Here is a 25,447-nt window from a genome sequence, read left to right as displayed (position 1 = left end):
ACTGTTACATAAAAATTAATGGAATTATTATAATGTATAGGTCAGGTTGTCAATGCCTAAATCAGCATATCAATGTTCACATCACAAAAACAGAGACAGGCAGGCATTTTGGGTCTCTAGATAAAAGTACATAATACAACTGGTTTATGAAGCACACTCACCAAAGCACAACAAAATAATTCAAATCTGTTTAAGTCTCAAATATGGGGCATAAAAGAACACATTTACAACAAATGGATGTAATCACAAAAAACAGCATGGTTTCCTAAGAAAAAAAAGTTCTAGGGGGAAAATAAAGGAAAAGGAAACATTTAGAGTAAAAGAAATTTCAGATAACTTTACCAGCCAAATGCAATGTGTGTACCTGTTTGGACCTGCTTTTAAAAAGTTAATAATAAATTATGAGACAGGAAAAATTACTTTAGCTCTCCTAGTGTTGGTATCTGTCAAATTAGCATAATAACAGTACAAAGTTCATAGTGTTGTGGTAACGATTAAATATGACAATATAGGTAGATCACTTAGCATAGTGCTTGGTGTATAGTATAATTTCAATTATTTATATACTTGGGTATTGGTTGAATTCCTGATACAATTGCTATCAATATTAGTTAGAATGATGTGAGAGGTACATCTTACTCTGTATGTGCTTACGGTGTGTGTACACAATCCCACATACACACTCTGCAACACACCTATGGAATCCCAATGTGAGCCAGTACTGAGCTGGAAGCCTTTTCCTTACACTACCCATTCCATTCCCCATTCTCATGTAGCCCTGCAAAACCAACTGGCCCTGGCCTCACCTTTGGTAAGAGATGCAGGAAAATAACATTGTGGAAGTTTGAAAGAAAAGCCAAGGCAAGGGTTAGGAGAGGAAGGCAAAAGGAAGAACAGTTAAAGGAGGTTAAATATACCACTACATGTCTTCACAGAATTAGGTTGTTCCATGTCTGCCATTTTTAAGGAAAGATAAACACAGTCTTTCAGCACCCACAGGGCTAAGCCTCAGAGACAATCAGTGTTTTCAGCCAGCTGGATCATGTTTGGACAAGAGGCAGAACACATCTGGTCATTAATAGTGATAATGGATCTCTGGTTAAAAGCCATCATTTAGATACACGAAATGTTGCAGCTGACAACTATCATGAGTCAGGTGACTGCATCTTACAAATTTTCATTTCAATTTTTCAAACATTTATTTGGTTTGAGAAAGTGTATACAAAGGTGAAAGAAATACAGTTCATATTTTCAACAAATATACAATCTTGTTTGCATCACAGGAAAATAACTCCAAGACACAGAAAGATAAAACATCTTAAGAGAGTTACAAGTCTCATGGGCCTTTAGGAGATTAAAATGAAGTAAGGTATCAAATGAGAATGAGTTTTTATCTGGTTGGGAATACTGTAAAAGTCCTCATGGAGAAAGTGGGATTTGAGAGAGGCTTTTAAGAAAAGAAGAGAGATGGGAGAAAGTGGTGAAGTGGGGAAACTGTCAGGGGATAGAGAAGGGAGGGAATTTTAGCAGGGCTGGAGGGTTGCCAGATGAAATACAGGATGCCCAGTTAAATGTAAATTTCAGATAACAACTAACAGTTTTTTGGTATAAATATGATCTTGGCAAATTTGGGACATATTTGAATTTGAAATGCCCTAGGTTTGTTTAGAGAAATAAGTAAATGGTTTCATAAAAGTTTAGGCTTCATGGAGGAAGGAAATGTTTGAAAGACATTTTGGTCATATGCAGAGGGTCTCAGATTTCATACAGGAGAAGGAAAACTTAATTTTATGGGGACTATAGAGGCATTGTTAGGGGTGTGTGTGTGTGTGTGTGTGTGTGTGTGTGTGTGTGATTGATATGATGCACTATAGAAAGAATACTATGACAGTGATGAGAACAAGTAAAATTAAGATAGGAAGCTGGCCAGGAAGTGACCAATAGTGGTGATGTTAATTGAGGTGATGGAAGTAGCTTGGGAACGGAGATGGTCGAGATAGAGTGGAATAGAAGCAACAGATTGCATCTTGGGACAAAAGAGATATAGAGTCAAAGATGCCTACAAGTTTATGCTTACTGACTGGGAGGATGATGACTTTTGTTAGCAGCTGTGTAAGGAGGAAGAGCTGGTTTTAGGAAAAACAGATAATATGAAATAGGGATTATGTCAGGAATAACGGGCAGGGCAAGCATCCACATACAGATGCTCAGTAAGTGATTACAAATATTTTTCTGAGCTCAGTGATTTCATATTCTAGATATTTGATCTGTTAAATTCAATGAGTTGTTCAAAATTCAAGGAACCCCTCTAGTTCACAATTAGAGGCAAAAGAAGAAACAGTGATAGAACAACAAAAAGAGAGAACAAGAATAATGAAAAACTTGTGCTGAATCTTGGAAATCCTACAGTCAAAGTCAATAATCACTCTCAAATCATTCAGAGAGGGACTTCCCTGGTGGTGCAGTGGTTAAGAATATGCCTCCCATGCAGTGGTTAGGAGTCTGCCTGCCAATGCAGGGGACTTGGGTTTGATCCCTGGTCCAGAAAGATCCCACATGCCGTGGAACAGCTAAGCCCATGCACCACAAATACTGAGCCTGAGCTCTAGGGCCCGTGAGCCACAACTACTGAGCCCGTGAGCCACAACTACTGAAGCCCATGTGCCTAGAGCCTGTGCTCCACAATAAGAGAAGCCACCGCAATGAGAAGCCTGTGCACCGCAACGAAGAGTAGCCCCTGCTCGCCCCAACTAGAGAAAGCCCGTGTGCAACAATGAAGCCCCAACGCAGCCAAAAATAAAATAAAATAAATAAATTAATTAATTTAAAAAAATCGTTCAGAGAAGTCAAGACTATAAACAGAACCAGCAATGGCTCTGGTAAATTTTGACAGAGCTGTTTTAGGAAAGGAGCATGGCTGGGAGCCATGTTTTTGGAGCCTAAGGAGTAAATGGGTGGTGAGGAAGCAGAGGAAACCAAAGCTATTATGAGGACTGGTGCTTGAAGAGAAAATCAAAGAGAAGGAGCCAGCAGAGGAAAGACTGAAGATTTAATTAAAAAGAGGAGCAAATTCTGAAGGGCATCCAGCAATAAGATAAATGTGTATATGGCAAGATTAGCCTTAGAAAGAAGAGAAAATCTTCCTCAGAGTTAAATGGAAGGAAGGGAGGAAAGACAGAAGAATTTTAAGTATTTGAACTGTGACATTGAGGGAGTTGATATTTAGTCTCCACTTTTGAGTAGGAAAGAAAGTGACATTATATGCCTTGAGAGGAGCAGGGTGGGGGGCTCGTGTACCATGGATGTAAGTCCCATCTCCTGCCACATCTTACAGCACATCTCAGACATCCATCCTTTATTTAGATCCCTGGCAAAGTGGAATAGGAAGTAATCATGATTGCAGGGTTATTCCTTGGTGTGACACATTTTGTCGCAGCAACGGAAATCTGAGAGTAAGAAGCACAATGGGATGTAGTTTCTTCTGTGTACTGAATGCCTGTTGCACAGTACCCTGGCTCTTCTAGAAGCACCAGACCCCCATCAGACACCACTCTGTCATTTTAGAGTGTTTACACAACCATGTGCCATCTCTGCGGTATAAAATATGATTTGACATAGTTCACAAAAATAGCAAACAGCTAACTCTATTCTTGTGCCTTTATATAAACTAGATTATAACATTTCATATTGAGTTTGAATATAGCAAAATTTGATTCAATTTATTGATATGGTCTTATGATTATGGAGTTCCTAGTTAAAGAGGCTTTCAGGTACGTTCAGAAAATCCCATTGACCCCATAATTGCTAAAAACAACCCATTAATGCATGGTATCATTTCATGATGACTATATCTGGACTTATGGATGAGGCAGGAAGTTTCATTCTCCTGATCCCTTGTCTACAATAAGTACAGCCATAAATATGTCAACACCTATGTTATATTATAAGGATTTTCTAGTGCCTGTGTTTAGGAAGTGATATATGGTGGTTATTCCTGAAAAGACAACTACAAAGAGAAAAGTACAGATTGTCCTTTCTAAGCCTAGAAAATGTTATATCAGAGGAATGAAAATGAACAGCCATAATATAGGATCATAGAAGCACTGAAATTTAGATTTGACAGAGAATTTAGGGATGATTTTGTCTAATTCCTTTCTCTTTAAGGCTGAGTAATCTAAAGCCAAGAGAGAGGAAATAGCTTACTGTAGGGCACAAACTAGTCAGGCCACATGTCTCTTTGACTCAAAGTCCCAGGTGCTTCCACTCTGCCACAATGATAAATTTCTACCAGGCTTCTGGAGAATTATTCCCAGGGCCAGAAGAGTGGGTGTATTGTACATACTGGCACTCAGTGAATGTTTTCTTAATTGGACAGCTGTATCTCTGTTTTGGTCACTGACACACCTGGGAGTTAGAGAACCATCCTCAGCACACAACTTTTCCAGTACCTAGTAAGGCAATATCAGGCACAACAACTTTACAAAAATATAACTTAGAATTTATATGTATTAACATATTCATTATTTCACTAGAACTTCCTTAGTCCATTGTTGCACATGATAAAACTAAGGATCAGTAAATTTATATAACTTATTTAAGGTCAAGCAATCAGAAAATGGTATAGAGTTTGAGCCCAACTTTGGTCCTCTGACTCCAGTTATCATACCAGTTGTTATACCTCATGGTTTCTCCAGGATATTTATAACCTCTAGGGTAAAGAAAACCAAATCTGTGAGGGAGGAGATAGAGAGGAATATGGGAAGGAGGGGAGAGATATCAGACTGGTGTGAGGCTCTTATGAAAAAAGCCAATGCCAGAAACAGATCAGAGTCCAATAATAGATGAAGCATTTGTGTTTTTCTTGGAGAGATCTGTTGGTGGGATCCTAGCTACAAAGGCCTGGGTTGGCTCCAAAAAGGAGAAAGCAATGCTATGCAACTTGGAAGAAGGTATTGACTTTAAATTCATCTGAAAGACAGTGGGGTGAGAAAAGCACAGGTATGGGAATCAGGAAACCTGGATTTTAGTCCTAATTCTATCATTTGTTGTGCCCTTAGATCAGGCCCCTCCCCCTTTTACGCCTCAGTTTTCTCATTTTAAAATGAGGTGTATTCAAATTCATCGTTCTCAGATATTTTTCTTCCTTTGCATCGTTGCCATTGGTAGAGGCTGCCAATAATTCAGAAAATGCCTGAAGTGAGACTCTATAAACTGAGAATGCAACCCACATTCTTGCTTGCAAAAAGTCGAGGTGTCTTTTTTCTTTTAACAAAACAATTTTTTATACACTTTTGAGTAATCACATACAGTGAATATACATGTAGTCGATAGGCCTGCTAAGTTGGGTCACAGAATTATTGTCTTAGAAAACTTCAGAAGGATAATTCATCACTTTATACCTTAGTTATATGTGATAGAAGCTACATAGGTAATAGAAAAATTACAACTGATTTCCATTGTATGAACCATCACTAATGACCACCACTGCTCTTGGATGAGTAGATTTCATCTGTAGAAATATCAATACACTCAAGGGACTTGTTAGTTTATTTCACCATTTTTCTGAGAAGATTTTAGGTCAGAGATTTTTAACTAGAGTTGACAGCTCCTGGGGTACTGAAAGAGTGGGAAAATTCCAAAGATCATTTTGCCAGCATCAACTGAAACTATTTTACTGTGCAAATGAAGACCAAAGCTATCAACTAAATAGCCAACCATTAGTATAAATTCAAAACTTATATCACAGGGAGGACCTTCAAGATGGCAGAGGAGTAAGACGTGGAGATCACCTTCCTCCCCACAAATACATCAAAAATACATCTACATGTGGAACAACTCCTACAGAACACCTACTGAACGCTGGCAGAAGACCTCAGACCTCCCAAAAGGCAAGAAACTCCCCACGTACCGGGGTAGGGCAAAAGAAAAAACGAAAAACAGAGACAAAAGAATAGGGATGGAACCTGCACCAGTGGGAGGGAGCTGTGAAGGGGGAAAGGTTTCCACACACTAGGAAGCCCCTTCGCAGGCGGAGACTGCGGGTGGCAGAGGTGGGCGCTTCGGAGCCACGGAGGAGAGCACAGCAACAGGGGTGCGGAGGGCAAAGCGCAGAGATTCCCGCACAGAGGATCGGTGCCGACCAGCACTCAACAGCCTGAGAGGCTTGTCTGCTCACCACCAGGGTGGATGGGGGATGGGAGCTGAGGCTCAGGATTCAGAAGTCAGATCCCAGGGAGAGGACTGGGGTTGGATGGGTGAACACAGCCTGAAGGGGGCTAGTGTACCACAGCTAGTCGGGAGGGAGTCTGGGAAAAAGTCTGGAACTGCCTAAGAGGCAAGAGACCATTGTTTCGGGGTGTGTGAGGAGAGGGGATTCAGAGCACCACCTAAACGAGCTCCAGAGATGGGCGCAAGCCACAGCTATCAGCGCGGGCACCAGAGACGGACATGAAATGTTAAGGCTGCTACTGCAGCCACCAAGAAGCCTGTGTGCAAGCACAGGTCACTATTCACACCTCCCCTCCTGGGAGCCTGTGCAGCCCGCCATTGCCAGGGTCCCATGATCCAGGGACAATGTCCCCGGGAGAACACATGGCATGCCTCAGGCTGTTGCAACATCACGCTGGCCTCTACCCCGCAGGCTTGCCCTGCATTCTGCAACCATCCATCCCTCCCGGACTGAGTGAACCAGAGCTCCCTAATCAGCCACTCCTTTAACCCCCTCTTGACTGGGCAAAGAACAGATGCCAGAGGGTGACCTACATGCAGAGGCAGGGCCAAATCCAAAGTTGGACCCCAGGAACTGTGCGAACAAAGAAGAGAAAGGGAAATTTCTCCGTGCAGCCTCAGGAACAGCAGAATAAATCTCCACAATCAACTTGATGTACCCTGCATCTGTGGAATACCTGAATAGGCAATGATCATTCCAAAATTGAGGCTGTGGACTTTAGGAGCAACTGTAGACTTGGGATTTGCTGTATGTGACTGACCAGTTTCTGATTTTCATGTTTATCTTAGTTCAGTTTTTAGTGCTTGTTATCATTGGTAGATTTGTTTATTGGTTTCGTTGCTCACTTCTATTTTTTTATTACTTTAAAAAATTTTTTATTTTAATAATTTCTTAAAACTTTTTATTCTAATGACGTTATTTTATTTTATATTATTTTATTTTTCTTTCTTTCTTTTTTTTTTTCTCCCTTTTCTTCTGAGCCGTGTGGCTGACAGAGTCTTGGTGCTCCGGCTGGCTGTCAGGCCTGAGCCTCTGGGGTGGGAGAGCCGAGTTCAGGACATTGGATCACCAGAGACCTCCTGGCCCCACGTAATATCAATTGGCAAGAGCTCTCCCAGAGATCTCTGTCTCAACACTAAGACCCAGCTCCACTCAACAACCAGCAAGCTCCAGTGCTGGACACCCATGCCAAACAACTAGCAAGACAGGAACACAACCCCACCCTTTAGCAGAGAGGCTGCCTAAAATCATAATAAGTTCACAGATACCCCAAAACACACCACCGGACACGGTCCTTCCCACCAGAAAGACAAGATCCAGATACACCCACCAGAACACAGGCACCAGTCCCCTCACCAGGAAGCCTACACAGCTCACTGAACCAACCTTACCCCATGGGGGCAAACACCATAAACAACGGGAACTATGAACCTGCAGCATGTGAAAAAGGAGACCACAAACACAGTAAGTTAAGCAAAATGAGAAGACAGAGAAATATGCAACAGATGAAGGAGCAAAGTTAAAACCCACCAGACCAAACAAATGAAGAGGAAATAGGCATTCCACCTGAAAAAGAATTTAGAGTAATGATAGTAAAGATGATCCAAAATCTTGGAAATAGAATGGAGAAAATAGAAGAAACGTTTACTAAGGAGCTAGAAGAACTAAAGAGCAAACAAACAACGATGAACAACACAATAAATGAAATTAAAAATTCTCTAGAAGGAATCAATAACAGAATACCTGAGGCAGAAGAACGTATAAGTGACCTAGAAGATATAATAGTGGAAATGACTACCACAGAGCAGAATAAAGAAAAAAGAATGAAAAGAATTGAGGACAGTCTCAGAGACTTCTGGGACAATATTAAATGCACCAACATTTGAATTATAGGGTTTCCAGAAGAAGAAGAGAAAAAGAAAGGGACTGAGAAAATATTTGAAGAGATGTTAGTCGAAAACATCCTTAACACGGGAAAGAAAACAGTCGATCAAGTCCAGGAAGAGCGGAGAGTTCCAAACAGGGTAAACCCAAAGAGAAACATACCAAGACACATATTAATAAAACTATCAAAAATTAAACACAAAGAAAACATATTAAAAGCAGCAAGGGAAAAGCAACAAATAACATACAAGGGAATCCCCATAAGGTTAACAGCTGATTTTTCAGCAGAAACTCTGCAAGCCAGAAGGGAGTGGCAGGACAAATTTAAAGTAATGAAAGGGGAAAATCTACAACCAAGATTACTCTACCCAGCAAGGATCTCATTCCGATTTGACAGACAAATTAAAAGCTTTACAGACAAGCAAAAGGTAAGAGAATTCAGCACCACCAAACCAGCGTTACAACAAATGCTAAAGAAACTTCTCTACGCATGAAACACAAGAGAGGGAAAAAACCAACAAAAGCAAACCCAAAACAATTAAGAAAATGGTAATAGGAACATACATTTTGATAATTACCTTAAATGTAAATGGATTAAATGCTCCAACCAAAAGACATAGATTGGCTGAATGAATATAAAAACAAGACCTGTATATATGCTGTCTAAAAGAGACCCACTTAAGACCCAGGGACACATACAGACTGAAAGTGAGGGGAGGGAAAGAGATATTGCATGCAATTGGAAATCAAAAGAAAGCTGGAGTAGCAATTCTCATATCACATAAAATAGACTTTATAATAAAGACTATTACAAGACACAATAAAGGACACTAAAAAATGATCAAGGGATCAATCCAAGAAGAAGATATAACAACTGTAAATATTTATGCACCCAACATAGCAGCACCTCAACACATAAGGCAAATGCTAACAAACATGAAGGGGAAATCGACAGTAACACAATAATATTAGGGGACTTTAACACCCCAATTTCTCCAATGGACAGATCAACCAAAATGAAAATTAATAAGGAAACACAAGCTTTAAATGACACATTAAACAAGATGGACTTAATTCATATTTATAGGACATTCCACCCCGAAACAACAGAATACACTTTCTTCTCAAGTGCTCATGTAACATACTCCAGCAGGATAGACCATATCTTGGGTCACAAATCAAGCCTTGGTAAATTTAAGAAAATAGGAATCATATCAAGTATCTTTTTCAAAACGCAATGTTATGAGGCTAGATTTCAATTACGGGAAAACAACTGCAAAAAATACAAACACATGGAGGCTAAACAATACACTACTAAATAACTAAGAAATCACTGAAGAAATCAAGGAGGAAATCAAAAAATACCTAGAAACAAAGGACAACAAAAACACAATGACCCAAAACCTATGGAATGCAGCAAAAGCAGTTCTAAGAGGGAAGTTTATAGCAATACAATCCTACCTCAAGAAACAAGAAACATCTCAAATAAACAACCTATCCTTACACCTAAAGCAATTAGACAAAGAAGAACAAAAAACCCTAAAGTTAGCAGAAGGAAAGAAACCATAAGGATCAGATCAGAAATAAGTGAAAAAAAAATGAAGGAAACAATAGTAAAGCTCAATAAAACTAAAAGCTGGTTCTTAGAGAAGATAAACAAAACTAATATACCATTAGCCAGGCTCATCAAAAAAATTAATAAAGGGAGAAGACTCAAATCAACAGAATTCGAAATGAAAAAGGAGAAGTAACAAGTGACACTGCAGAAATGCAAAGGATCATGAGAGATGACTACAAGCAGCTATATGTCAATAAAATGGACAACATGGAAGAAATGGACAAATTCTTAGAAAAGCACAACCCCTCAAGACTGAATCAGGAAGAAATAGAAAATATAAACAGACCAATCACAAGCACTGAAATTGAGACTGTGATTAAAAATCTTCCAACAAACAAAAGACCGGGACCAGATGGCTTCACAGGCAAATTCTAACAAACATTTAGAGAAGAGCTAATACCTATCCTTCTCAAACTCTTCCAAAATATAGCAGAGGGAGGAACACTCCCAAACTCATTCTAGGAGGCCACCATCACCCTGATACCAAAACCAGACAAAGATGTCACAAAAAAAGAAAACTACAGGCCAATATCACTGATGAACATTGATGCAAAAATCCTCAACAGAATACTAGCAAACATAATCCAACAGCACATTAAAAGGATCATTCACCATCATCAAGTGGTGTTTATCCCAGGATTCAAGAATTCTTCAATATACGCAAATCAATCAATGTGATACACCATATTAACAAACTGAAGGATAAAAAACATATGATAATCTCAATAGATGCAGAAAAGTCTTGAGACAAAATTCAACACCGATTTATGAACAAAACCCTCCAGAAAGTAGGCATAGTGAGAACTTATGTCAACATAATAAAGGCCATGTAAGACAAATCCATAGCCAACATCGTTCTCAATGATGAGATTGAGTTGATGAAAAACTGAAACCATTTCCACTAAGATCAAGAGCAAGACAAGGTTTCCCACTCTCGCCACTATTATTCAACATAGTTTGGAAGTTTCAGCCACAGCAATCAGAATAAAAAAAAAAAAAGGAATCCAAATCAGAAAAGAAGTAAACTGTCACTGTTTGCAGATGACATGATACTATGCATAGAGAATCCTATAGATGCTACCAGAAAACTACCAGAGCTAATCAATGAATTTGGTAAAGTAGCAGGATACAAAATTAATGCACAGAAATCTCTTGCATTCCTATACACTAATGATGAAAAATCTGAAAGAGAAATTAAGGAAACACTCCCATTTAGCACTGCAATGAAAAGAATAAAATACCTAGGAATAAACCTACCTAAGGAGACAAAAGGCCGGTATGCAGAAAACTATAAGACACTGATGAAAGAATTTAAAGATGATACAGACAGATGGAGAGATATACCATATTCTTGGATTGGAAGAATCAACATTGTGAAAATGACTATACTACCCAAAGCAATCTACAGATTCAATGAAATCCCTATCAAACTACCAAGGGCATTTTTCACAGAAGTAGAACAAAACATTTCACAATTTGTATGGAAACACAAAAACCCCAAATAACCAAAGCAATCTTGAGAAAGAAAAACGGAGCTGGATGAATCACGCTCCATGACTTCAGACTATACTACAAAACTACAGTAATCAACACAGTATGGTACTGGCAGAAAAACAGAAATATAGACCAATGGAAGAGGAAAGAAAGCCCAGAGATAAACCCACACACATATGGCCATCTTATCTTTGATAAAGGAGGCAAGAATATACAATGGAGAAAAGACAGCCTCTTCAATAAGTGGTGCTGGGAAAACTTGACAGCTACTTGTAAAAGAATGAAATTAGAACACTCCCTAACACCATACACAAAAATAAACTCAAAATGGATTAAAGACCTAAATGTAAGTTCAGACACTATAAAACTCTTAGAGGAAAACATAAATGACATAAATCACAGCAAATCCTTTTTGACCCACCTCCCAGAGAAATGGAAATAAAAACAAAAATAAACAAATGGGACCTAATGAAACTTAAAAGCTTTGGCACAACAAAGGAAACCATAAACAAGATGAAAAGGCAGCCCTCAGAATGGAAGAAAATATTTGCAAGTGAAGCAAGTGACAATGGATTAATCTCCAAAGCATACAAGCAGCTCATGCAGCTCAATATCAAAAAAACAAACAACCCTATCCAAAAATGGGCAGAAGACCTAAATAAACATTTCTCCAAAGAAGATATATAGATTGCCAACAAACAAATGAAAGGATGCTCAACATCACTAATCAGTAGAGAAATGCAAATCAAAACTACAATGAGGTATCACCTCACACCTGTCAGAATGGCCATCATCAAAGCATCTACAAAGAATAAATGCTGGAGAGGGTGTGGAGAAAAGGGAACCTTCTTGCACTGTTGTTGGGAATGTAAATTGACACAGCCACTGTGGAGAACAGTATGGGGGTTCCTTAAAAAATTAAAAATAGAGCTACCATACGACACAGCAATCCCACTACTGGGTATATATCTTGAGAAAACCATAATTCTAAAAGAGTCATGTACCACAATGTTCACTGCAGTTCTTTTTACAATAGCCAGGACATGGAAGCAACCTAAGTGTCAGTCGACAGATGAATGGATAAAGAAGACGTGGCACATATATACAATGGAATATTACTCAGCCATGAAAAGAAACGAAGTTGAGTTATTTGTAGTGAATTGGATGGACCTTGAGTGTGTCATACAGAGTGAAGTAAGTCAGGAAGAGAAAAACAAATACCGTATACTAACACATATATATGGAATCTACAAAAAAAAAGGTTCTGAAGAACCTAGGGACAGGACAGGAATAACGACGCAGATGTAGAGAATGGACTTGAACACATGGGGAGGGGGAAGGGTAAGCTGGGACGAAATGAGAGAGTGGCATGTACATATATACACTACCAAATGTAGAACAGATAGCTAGTGGGAAGCTTCTGCCTAGCACAGGGAGATCAGCTCGGTGCTTTGTGACCACCTAGAGGGTGGGACAGGATGGGTGGGAGGGAGACACAAGAGGGAGGGGATATGGGGCTATACGTATGCATATAGCTGATTCATTTTGTTATATCCAGATAACTAATGCAACAACGTTAAGCAATTATACTCCATTAAAGATGTTTAAAAAAAAGTTTTATCATAGATAAATTCTTTTCACTTGCATTTTGTTTTCGGATATTGGACACACATTAATTCTAGACTGTTGGCCCTTAACCACAGTTTTAGCTTGGCATTGATGCCATATAAAGGATTTTAGGGCACTTATGAATACTCTAAAATAATAGGAAAATTTCATCAGCTTCTCAAAGGGATCACAAAGATTAACAAAGGTTAAAGAACCACCGCTCTACACATCCTACAATAACATGTTACAATTCAAATATTTCTTTCGTAAAACTGGTAGCTGATTTGAACTGTAGCCTAAAAGTTTTAATCAACCCTTAACTACCTGAGTGTTAGTAACAGACCTCTATAAGTGTATAATACCTCTTTTACACTTGATTCTTTAAAAAAAATAAATGAAACAAAACACTCTGTGGTGCAAAACATTGTTGATAGAAATTAAAGGTAACATAAACATATAAAGATATATTCATGGTTAGAAAACCTGATAATTTTAAATTGTCAATTCTCCCCAAACTGATCTATAGATTCAATGCACTTAATTATAAGCCCAGCAGACTTTTTTGGGTAGAAATCAACAAGTTGATCCTAAAAGTTATAGGGAGATGCAAAGAACCTAGAATTTCCAAAGCAATTTTTAAACAGTCAGCATAAAGTTGAAGGACTTATATTATGGGACTTCATAACTTAACAACTAGCTATGCTAATTAAATAGTGTGATACTGTCTAAGGACGGACCAAAAGAACAGTGGAACAAAATAAATGCTAGAAATAGACCCACAATTATTCAGTCAAAGGTACCAACACTATCTGAAGGGAAAAGCAAAGTCTTTTCAATAAACAGTACTAGAATAACTGTAAAGCCATATGGAAAAAAATGAACCTCAATCCCTACCTCATAAGAAACACAAAAATTAATTTAATGTGGATCACATACATGAAAATAAAAATGAAAACATAAGAGATTTAAGGGAATAAAATCACTTTGCATCTTCTAAAAGTCACCACAAAATATTTTCCTATTTCTTCAAAATGTTGTTTCTCAATTCCATTTCATAATTAAGTCGCTATAGAGAATACCTAGAACACATTGTAATTGAGTCTGGGTGGACCGAAGATAATCAAACAATTGGCTAAAAAAAATTTAACTTCTAGAATAAGCTGGATGTGAAATCTGTCTAACAAAAACACATATTCTTATTACTATGTTTATTATTTGAGGATCACGGCAAAAAAATTCACTTTCCTTTGATGGACAAAGTTGTCTAGATTTAGCTCGAATTGTTCTAAAGAGATTTTCTGAACTTTAATATAATGTTATTATAAAGATTAAAGAGTCTATATATTCACCTACTTGCCTTTCTCCCCCTCTGTCCATTTCCAAGAGTAAAAATTAAACAACAACGTGAACAACAACAGTAAAACATGCAACACAAAGCTGTTTACCGGAGTCCGTAGAGAACTGTTCCATCAGGATGCAGTCGGATCATTCGATTTTTCACTGTAACCCCATGCACAAATGATTTCTTGTCATTCAGAAAGTAGGTGTCTGGTACCCAGAGTTGGTCAGCTACCCTGTTGTCTAGCGTGAGGTTTAGTGGGATTCCAGAATAAGAAAGCCTTTTGTCTTTCCAAGACTGCTGGAAATACATGGTGAGTGTATAATCCTGCAAAAAAAGGAAACCGAACAAAGAATTTTACCATCATCACCACCATCATCATCATCATCATCATCAACGTCATCATCATCATCATCACCATCTAAAAGCCTTTTTGGTAAGAATGTGATAGCATGTGGTACTGTGGATACCTAGAGACTCACCATTCTGTGGTCACAAAGCACTGAGCTGATCTCCCTGTGCTAGGTTGACTCACCAACCTCCCCTACAAGGTTATATTTGAATATATTGAAATTTGCACCTCCAAGTATAGGGCAACCAATAGGTTAGAAGTACTAGTGCAATAATTGAATGCATGCAGAAGCATTTGCACAAATATAGAGTAAAGCCATTTAACTGAATTTTAAGGTTTGATGTTAAGGTAATGATATCATGGGGAAGGCTGTAAAGGGAAGTTGTACCTGTAGATTCATGTTCACAAAAATCTACCTCTGGGTATTGTATTTACAGTACTGCTTGATTCAGGAATTCGTTTGAGTTCAGAGATGGGTTTGTACTCGAGTTTGTTTCCCCATCTCCTGTAAAAGGTTACACTAAGGACATACCTTTGCACTTTTCTTTCTGCCCAGGTTTCCCCTGGCAGTGAGAGACAGGAAGATTTGGGCTCAATAAATGTGTCAAGCTCACAGGAGAGGAATGGTGAAGATTATCTTAGAGCTTTAGTTGTATGTTTTTAAAGAACTCTATTAATACAAAGTGTAATTGTCCATTAAAAGAATAAGAGGTAGCAGTAAAATCATAAAGACTTAAGATGCGGTCCCAATATTATAAAAACAGAAGGTTCACTTTTTCTTTTAAAGGATACTTATCTGTCAACAGCTTTAGCTGGATGCTTTAGCAACAATTAAGAAAACATGTCATAATTCCTTCACAACTCTGTGTACTGCCATTGTTATATATACCACTGTTTGGGAAGCATTGGCTCCGATCATGTCTTACATCTGGGCAAATTGCACTTCATCTAGATACCTATATGGATATTTATGAATTTCTGAAATATCTTAAATGATAAGACAATATTTGTTCTGGATAATGAGTTCCAATGTCCTTTAACCACTATATTCAAGAATGCTTACACTGTTTACTCAGAAATAATCTTGCAATAATTCAAAGCCATTCTTTCTTGTTCAATGACAAGGACATTTGCTCTTCGCTACTAATCATACAATATCCTTTTTATAGGTCTGAAACCTCCTTCCACCTTACCTTCATTTAACAGAAAAAAAGAACCCACAGAGTTATACACAATTCTCTTCTCAACTGCTAACATCTGCATTTGCATCCTCTTCAAGCTCTTTACATCAATACCTTTTTGGAGGACAATGAATTGAACAGATTCTGGGCCTTAGATTCTAAAACACCTCCATTCCAAAATCTACCACATGTAGAGCTATGTAACCATGAGCAACTAACTTAACCCCTTATATGTCAGATGTCTCATTTCTAAAATAAAAATAGCATTTTACTAGCTTATTGAAAGCATTACTTAGGAGAATCATGGTGCAAGTACTTTAGAAACTAACATGCTAAACAAATATATTATCTTCAAAAATTGTTGCTATTTAAAGATTAATATCATACTTCCAAATTATTTGGAGTGTACGTATTCGTTTTCATAAGCATTTCCACTTTTAAAGAGATGTTTATAAAAGAACCTGCAGGAAGAAGGACCCTGGTAACCATGAAAGTAAGCAACTGTTTGTCTTGTAAGTCTTGTTGTTGGGGTCTTGTTTGTAATTCAGACAATGTAAGAAAATGAATGACTAGCTCAGCACAAGCAGCAATGGGTTACATGTTTCACTACTCACGCTGAATACACATTAGCCTCCAACTCTCGTAGCGCTACAGAGGATTTCCTCACAATGAGACCATGAGGCAAAATCCTTACTCCACATTCTCCTCAACAAAGAAAGTTTTAATGTGTGATGAGTAAAAACTTATTATAAAATACAAATGAGAGTCTTGGAGGAAGATGGCGGAAGAGTAGGACGCGGAGATCACCTTCCTCCACAAGATACATCAGAAATACATCTACACGTGGAAAACTCCTACAGAACACCTACTGAACGCTGGCAGAAGACCTCAGACCGCCCAAAAGGCAAGAAACCCCCCCACGTACCTGGGTGGGGCAAAAGAAAAAAGAATAAACAGAGACAAAAGAATAGGGACAGGACCTGCACCAGTGGGAGGGAGCCGTGAAGGAGGAAAGGTTTCCAAACACTAGAAGCCCCTTCGCGGGCGGAGACTGCAGGTGGCTGAGGGGGGGAGCTTCGAGGCCACGGAGGAGAGCACAGCAACAGGGGTGTGGAGGGCAAAGCGGAGAGATTCCCACACAGAGGACCGGTGCCGACCGGCACTCACCAGCATGAGAGGCTTGTCTGCTCACCGCCGGGGCGGGCGGGGCTGCAAGCCGAGGCTCCGGTTTCGGTTTCGGACGGAGCGCAGGGACAGGACTGGGGTTGGCGGCGTGAACACAGCCTGAAGGGGGCTAGTGCTCCACGGCTAGCCGGGAGGGAGTCCGGGGAAAAGTCTGGACCTGCCGAAGAGGCAAGAGACTTTTTCTTCCCTCTTTGTTTCCTGGTGCGCGAGGAGAGGGGATTAAGAGCGCCGCTTAAAGGAGCTCCAGAGACGGGCCCAAGCCGCGGGCTAAAAGCGCGGACCCCAGAGACGGGCATGAGACGCTAAGGCTGCTGCTGCCGCCACCAAGAAGCCTGTGTGCGAACACAGGTCACTCTCCACACCTCCTTTCCGGGAAGACTGTGCAGCCCGCCACTGCCAGGGTCCCGGGATCCAGGGACAACTTTCCCGGGAGAACGCACGGCGCGCCTCACGCTGGTGCGACGTCAGAGAGGCCTCTGCCGCCGCAGGCCCGCCCCGCAGGCCACGCCCCTCCCTCCCCCCACCCCCGGCCTGAGTGAGCCAGAGCCCGCGAATCAGCGACTCTTTTAAGCCTGTCCTGTCTGAGCGAAGAACAGACGCCTTCCGGCGACCTAAACGCAGAGGCGGGGCTAAATCCAAAACTGAACCCTGGGAGCTGTGTGAACAAAGAAGAAAAAGGGAAATCTCTCCCAGCAGCCTTAGGAGCAGTGGATTAAATCTCCACAATCAACTTGATGTACCCTGCATCTGTGGAATACCTGAATAGGCAATGAATCATCCCAACTTGAGGAGGTGGACTTTGAGAGCAAGATTTATGATTTTTTCCCCCGTTTCCTCTTTTTGAGTGTGTATGTGTATGCTTCTGTGTGAGATTTTGTCTGTATAGCTTTGCTTCCACCATTTGTCCTAGGGTTCTATCCGTCCGTTTTTTTGTTTGTTTGTTTTTTTACTTTTTAAAAACATTTTTAATAATTATTTTTATTTTAATAACTTTATTTTATTTTACCTTACTTTTTTTTTTTTTCTTTTATCCTCTTTCTTTCTTTCCTTCTACTTTTTCTCCCTATTATTCTGAGTCGTGTGGCTGAAAGGCTCTTGGTGCTGCAGCCAGGAGCCACTGCTGTGCCTCTGAGGTGGGAGAGCCAGCTTCAGGACACTGGTCCACAAGGGACCTCCCAGCTCCACGTAATATCAAACGGCGAAAAATTCCTAGAGATCTCAATCTCAACACCAACACCCAGCTTCACTCAACGACCAGCAAGCTACAGTGCTGGACACCCTATGCCAAACAACTAGCAACACAGGAACACAACCCCACCATTAGACAGGCGGCCTAAAATCATAATAAGTTCACAGACACCCCAAAACACACCACCAGACGTGGACCTGCCCACCAGAAAGACAAGATCCAGCCTCATCCACCAGAATACAGGCACTAGTCCCCTCCATGAGGAAGCCTACACAACCCACTGAACCAACTTTAGCCACTGGGGACAGACACCAAAAACAACGGGAACTACGAACCTGCAGCCTGCAAAAAGGAAACCCCCAAACATAGTAAGATAAGCAAAATGAGAAGACAGAAAAACACACAGCAGATGAAGGAGCAAGATAAAAACTCACACAACCTAACAAATGAAGAGGAAATAGGCAGTCTACTTGAAAAAGAATTCAGAATAATGATAGTAAAGATGATCCAAAATCTTGGAAACAGAATAGAGAAAATGCAAGAAACATTTAACAAGGACCTAGAAGAACTAAAGATGAAACAAGCAACGATGAACAACACAATAACCGAAATTAAAAATACTCTAGAAGAGGGCTTCCCTGCTGGCGCAGTGGTTGAGAGTCCACCTGCCGATGCAGGGGACACGGGTTCGTGCCCCGGTCCGGGAAGATCCCACATGCCACGGAGCAGCTAGGCCCGTGAGCCATGGCCGCTGAGCCTGCGCGTCCGGAGCCTGTGCTCCACAATGGGAGAGGCCACAACAGTGAGAGGCCCACATACCGCAAAAAAAAAAAAAAAAAAAAAAAAAAAAAAAAAAAAAAAAAAAAAAAAAAAAAAAAAAAAAAAAAATACTCTAGAAGGGATCAATACCAGAATAACTGAGGCAGAAGAACGGATAAGTGACCTGGAAGATAAAGTAGTGGAAATAACTACTGCAGAGCAGAATAAAGAAAAAAGAATGAAAAGAACTGAGGACAGTCTCAGAGACCTCTGGGACAACATTAAACGCACCAACATTCAAATTATAGGGGTTCCAGAAGAAGAGAAAGAGAAAGGGACTGAGAAAATATTTGAAGAGATTATAGTTGAAAACTTCCCTAATATGGGAAAGGAAATAGTTAATCAAGTCCAGGAAGCACAGAGAGTCCCATACAGAATAAATCCAAGGAGAAACATGCCAAGACACATATTAATCAAAGTGTCAAAAATTAAATACAAAGAAAACATATTAAAAGCAGCAAGGGAAAAACAACAAGTAACACACAAAGTTAACAGCTGATCTTTCAGCAGAAACTCTGCAAGCCAGAAGGGACTGGCAGGATATATTTAAAGTGATGAAGGACAAAAACCTACAACCAAGATTACCCAGCAAGGATCTCATTCAGATTTGATGGAGAAATTAAAACCTTTAGAGAAAAGCAAAAGCTGAGAGAGTTCAGCACCACCAAACCAGCTTTACAACACATGCTAAAGGATCTTCTCTAGGCAAGAAACTAATAACAAACCCAAAACAATTAAGAAAATGGGAATAGGAACATACATATTGATAATTACCTTAAATGTAAATGGATTAAATGCTCCCACCAAAAGACACAGACTGGCTGAATGGATACAAAAACAAGACCCATGTATATGCTGTCTACAAGAGACCCACTTCAGACCTAGAGACACATACAGACTGAAAGTGAGGCGATGGAAAAAGATATTCCATGCAACTGGAAACCAAAAGAAAGCTGGAGTAGCAATTCTCATATCAGACAAAATAGACTTCAAAATAAACACTATTAGAAGAGACAAAGAAGGACACTACATAATGATCAAGGGATCGATCCAAGAAGAAGATATAACAATTGTAAATATTTATGCACCCAACATAGGAGCACCTCAATACATAAGGCAAATACTAACAGCCATAAAAGGGGAAATTGGCAGTAACACAATCATAGTAGGGGACTTTAACACCCCACTTTCACCAATGGACAGATCATCCAAAATGAAAATAAATAAGGAAACACAAGCTTTAAATGATACATTAAACAAGATGGACTTAATTGAAATTTATAGGACATTCCATCCAAAAACAACAGAATACGTATTTTTCTCAAGTGCTCATGGAACATTCTCCAGGATAGATCATATCTTGGGTCACAAATCAAGCCTTGGTAAATTTAAGAAAATTGAAATTGTATCAAGTATCTTTTCCGACCAGCAGCTCATGCAGCTTAATAACAATAAAACAAACAACCCAATCCAAAAATGTGCAGAAGACCTAAACAGACATTTCTCCAAAGAAGATATACAGATTGCCAACAAACACATGAAACAATGCTCAACATCATTAATCATTAGAGAAATGCAAATCAAAACTACAATGAGATATCATCTCACACCGGTCAGAATGCCCATCTTCAAAAAATCTAGAAACAATAAATGCTGGAGAGGGTGTGGAGAAAAGGGAACACTCTTGCACTGCTGGTGGGAATGTGAATTGGTACAGCCACTATGGAGAACAGTATGGAGGTTCCTTAAAAAACTACAAATAGAACTACCATATGACCCAGCAATCCCACTACTGGGCATATACCCTGAGAAACCCATAATTCAAAAAGAGTCATGGGGCTTCCCTGGTGGCGCAGTGGTTGGGAGTCCGCCTGCTGATGCAGGGGACATGGGTTCGTGCCCCGGTCCGGGAGGATCCCACATGCCGCGGAGCAGCTGGGCCTGTGAGCCATGGCCGCTGAGCCTGTGCGTGCAGAGCCTGTGCTCTGCAGCGGGAGAGGCCACAGCAGTGAGAGGCCCACATAGCGCAAAAAAAAAAAAAAAAAGAGTCATGTACCAAAATGTTCATTGCAGCTCTATTTACAATAGCCAGGAGATGGAAACAACCTAAGTGTCCATAATCGGATGAATGGATAAAGAAGATGTGGCACATATATACAATGGAATATTACTCAGCCATAAAAAGAAATGAAATTGAGCTATTTGTGATGAGGTGGATGGACCTAGATTGTGTCATACAGAGTGAAATAAGTCAGAAAGAGAAAGACAAATAGCGTATGCTAACACATATATATGGAATTTAAGAAAAGAAAATGTCAAGAAGAACCTAGGGGTAAGAAAGGAATAAAGACACAGACCCACTAGAGAATGAACTTGAGGATATTGGGAGGGGGAAGGGTAAGCTGTGACAAAGTGAGAGAGTGGCATGGACATATATACACTACCAAACGTAAAATAGATAGCTAGTGGGAAGCAGCCGCATTGCACAGGGAGATCAGCTCGGTGCTTTGTGACCACCTAGAGGGGTGGGATAGGGAGGGTGGGAGGGAGGGAGACGCAAGAGGGAAGAGATATGGGAACATATGTATATGTATAACTGATTCACTTTGTTATAAAGCAGAAACTAACACACCATTGTAAAGCAATTATACTCCAATAAAGATATAAAAAAATACAAATGATTATAATGACAAATAATACTCTAACAACTAATGTTATAATTAAAATATGTTTGTGGTAAGTAAATAATGGAGAATGGGAGGAGAAAATAATGTAAACATGAATGATCTCTGCATAGATTAAGTGTGTGTGTGTGTGTGTGTGTGTGTGTGTGTGTGTGTAGACTTTCCCCTTCCCTTTCTGGAAACCATTTTGTTTCCTGTAAAGAGAGAACTATACACAAGTAGTGAGATCTTTGCTCTACACAGCTCACTCTATTTTCAGTAAATATTGACTAAACATCACACCATATTTCTCAGTTAAAGCAGTAACTTACCCTGTTTGCAATAAGAAGTCATTCAGTGGAAATTTCTGGATACTAGTATTTTACATTGGGAAGTGGGTGATGTGGAATAAGTATCTTTCGGGACTTTTCTTCTTATTCATTGCTATCTTAATCTGGGACCTGATTCTATGATAAATGTTTATATGGACCCATGAGTTTGATAACCTTAAAAAAACTTTTTGAAGCTAATGATAATTGTGATGATAATGATGCAAAATATGGAAAGACCTGAAACAGAGCAATATATCCTTACTATGTATATTTTACCACATGCATGACAATAATTTCCTTCTAGAAAGTGCTCTGTGCTCTGTGGTTTTCACAACCTTGTGAGATAGGCAAATTCTCCCTGAGAGAATTTATGATCTATATCTCTGGGAAACTACTTACTGAATTTTAAATAAATTATTTTTTCTATCTGCACCTTAAATATTAATAGTCACATCTGCATATGATAAAGCCTACGGTATCGTTTTGGTGTATTCTATTCTTAGATGGAAAAGAAAGGCTTAAAATTACTGTATTTTGCTCTCTGTTACAACAGGTTTTTTATTAATCCTTCATTAGTCTAAAGTACAAGCACTCCAGGGAGGATGGAAAGTTTTTGGAAAGAAATAAAAGGTATTAATACTTTGGCCAAGAATGCTGAAATCATTTTTCTTCAAGGTGTGTTTTAAGTGTTCAACCAGCTTTCTCAAGTGTGCAGTCTACTCCTTGAGAGAAAGTGTGACGTATTTAGAAACTATGGGCCATAGGGGACTCGACACTGAGGCAAATTAATGGGATTAACTGGTATGAGATTGCTAATGAAATTCGTCAGGCTAACTCAGGTATGAGAGAATTTGATTCATTGAGGAAAAGCAGGTTAGACGATACCAAATTAGTAGGGCACAATTAAACTCCAAAACCCATACTTTTTAAATCTAAAATTAAAAAAAAATAAAAATATTTCTAATAAATCAAAGCAATTCTTTGGAGAATAAAGGAAACATTATTTTTATTTATTTATTCACTTATTTTTATTGAAGTATAGTTGATATACAATATTATATTAGTTTCAGGTGTACAACATAGTGATTCAAAATTTTTGTAGATTATACTCCATTTAAGGTTATTACAAAATATTGGCTATATTCCCTATGTTATACAGTATATCCTTGTAGCTTATTTATTTTATACATAGTAGTTTGTACCTCTTAATCCCATACCCCTAACTTTCCCCTCCCCCTTTCTCCCTCCCAGCTTGTAACCACTAATTTATTCTTTATATCTGTGAGTCTGTTTCTGTTTTGTTATATTCATTCATTTGTTTTACTTTTTAGATTACACATATAAGTGATAGCATACACTTAGCATTCCAAGATATGGAATCAACTTAAATGTCCATCAACAGATGAATGGATAAAGATGTGGTATGTGTGTGTATATATATATATATATATATATATATATATGCAATGGAATATTACTCAGCCATAAAAAGAATGGAATTTTGCCATTTGTAACATGGATGGAACTGGAGGGTACTATGCTTAGTGAAATAAGTCAGATAGAGAAAGGTAACATTCTTTTCAGATCAGTAGTTTTAAAATCTGGGTGATTTTTGTCTCCCAGAGGACATTTAGCAATGTCTGGAGACAGTTTTGGTTGTTACAACTGTGAGTATCATGTGTGCAACTAACATCACAGAGAAGAACAAACCTGACTCCATATTGGATCTATTCTTTTAGTTTTAACCTTTGTGCTCTATTGCCTGTCTTAGCATGCTAGCTCTGCACCTTTGTAAAAGAATGTTTCCTATAGCCTGGAATATACATAATAGCCCTTTCTTCATGTTCTGCCTCCCAGGCTTGACCTTTAAAGGTTTAACACTCTTCCGTTCATATAGACGTAAAAAGTTGGATTGTAACTCGAGTAAGATGGTTCTTTGAGACACTAGTCCGCCATCTTCTCAGTTTTCTGTCTTTCTAAATGAAGTAGCTACTCCTTGCCCCAACACCTCATCTCTCAATTTGTTGGCCTATCGTGTGGTGAGCAGTAAGAGCTTGGACTTGGTAACACTAGGATCTGTGGGTAAAGACCAGGGATGCTCCCCAACCTAATATACTGAACAGTGCATCCCCTACAACAAAGAATTATCTGGCTCCAAATGTCAGTAATATCAAGGTTATGAAACCCTGCCTTAAATGAAAATATCTTCCTTTTTAGTATCAGTCAAATATTTCAAACTCCTTTATCATCAACATGTCTACTTGAACTTTTATATATTCCTCAAAACTTTGTGTAAGGGATGCCAGCATTAGATGGTTTACAATTTGCCACTTCAACATAATAAATCATTTGATAAAAATCCATTAATTATCTAGCATCAGAGGAGGGAGAAAGAGTTATATGGTTTAGGTATGCATTTTATCAGAATGAGCTCTAAGAAGACTTCATAGTGGGCTGGAAAAGTGAAGTCTCTTATTAGCTGCCTCCATAGTCAGTACACATCTCAAACTAACTTGATAGTGAAGAGACAAAATATTGCTTTAACATCTAGTAACATTGCATCTGCTCAGAAGGATCATGTGAGCAATCCCTCCTTTTCAAACTGTTCCCAAGAAAAGGGAGAACTTTCATATATATATATATATATATGAAAGAACCAAGGCCCCTGCACACATTTGCATTTTATCTTTCACTGATTTGATTGTACATTATACATCATAAGGAGTCCCAAGCACAAATCCCTGTTCCTTATAAAACATTTATGCCAGTTCATTGAACTCTGAGATCCACTCTTTCCAAAGCTAAGGCTGCTTTCCCCAAAGGCTGATGTAGTAGAGCTGTGCATCACTTCTACAGAACCTTCTGTGATGGAAATTGCCATGCCTACAGTCCCTGCTGATTGAGCATGACCACGTTCTATATCACACAATTCTGCCCTCCTCACACCTTGGGAATGAAGAGTAGATGTCTAAGTTAAGACCAGCTGGCCCACAGGCAGGTGACAAAACTGTGCCTGGCTCAAAAAGATGAGATGGACCAAACAAAGTCCTCTCCCTGAAATTTGCTATTGGATAAAGGATCTGATACAGGAGCTGTGGGACCAAGTGCAAAGGTCATGACATAGAACTAGTGCTGCACTGCTATTATGAATTTATAAGAGAGGAGAGACTATGAATAAAAAGAGGAATCCAGCTTGCAAAAGAAGAAACAAATGGAGAAAGATGCAGAAAATAGCCATAGGAGAAACAGCATCATTAGAGAATGAGTGACCAAGTTCATAAAGACTTTCTGCTTCCTATTTCTAGTTCTCCTGAGGTCTGGACATGTTTAATACTTCAACCTCTAATGAACCCTTTTTGTATTATTACAACAAACTTCACTTTCCTTGTGCTAATTTGATTCCATCTTTATTTCCTTCGACCAAAAAAACCCCATAATAATTATGCTGATTGATGTCCATACCAGAATCTCATTAAGCAATAATTATACATATTAAGAAACCCAGAAAACCTCAATCATCTGGCCCATCTCCCTAATTTCAAAAAGGGAGGTAT

At 39.1% G+C, this 25,447-nt stretch overlaps 1 protein-coding gene across 1 annotated transcript in view; it reads right to left on the bottom strand.

Moving 5' to 3' along the window:
• GABRB1 (gamma-aminobutyric acid type A receptor subunit beta1) overlaps positions 1–25,447 on the bottom strand; it is a 398,553-nt gene that overhangs the window by 252,205 nt on the left and 120,901 nt on the right. The window contains exon 4 of the mRNA XM_030880452.2: positions 14,279–14,499. Coding sequence (XP_030736312.1) covers positions 14,279–14,499 — 221 coding nt within the window. The remainder of the gene's footprint in view (positions 1–14,278; positions 14,500–25,447) is intronic.

Source organism: Globicephala melas, chromosome 5 (genome assembly GCF_963455315.2).
Source record: "Globicephala melas chromosome 5, mGloMel1.2, whole genome shotgun sequence".
Taxonomy (NCBI): Eukaryota; Metazoa; Chordata; class Mammalia; order Artiodactyla; family Delphinidae; genus Globicephala; species Globicephala melas.
Note: the sequence above shows the minus strand (reverse complement) of the source record. Positions and strands in the feature narration are given on the sequence as shown.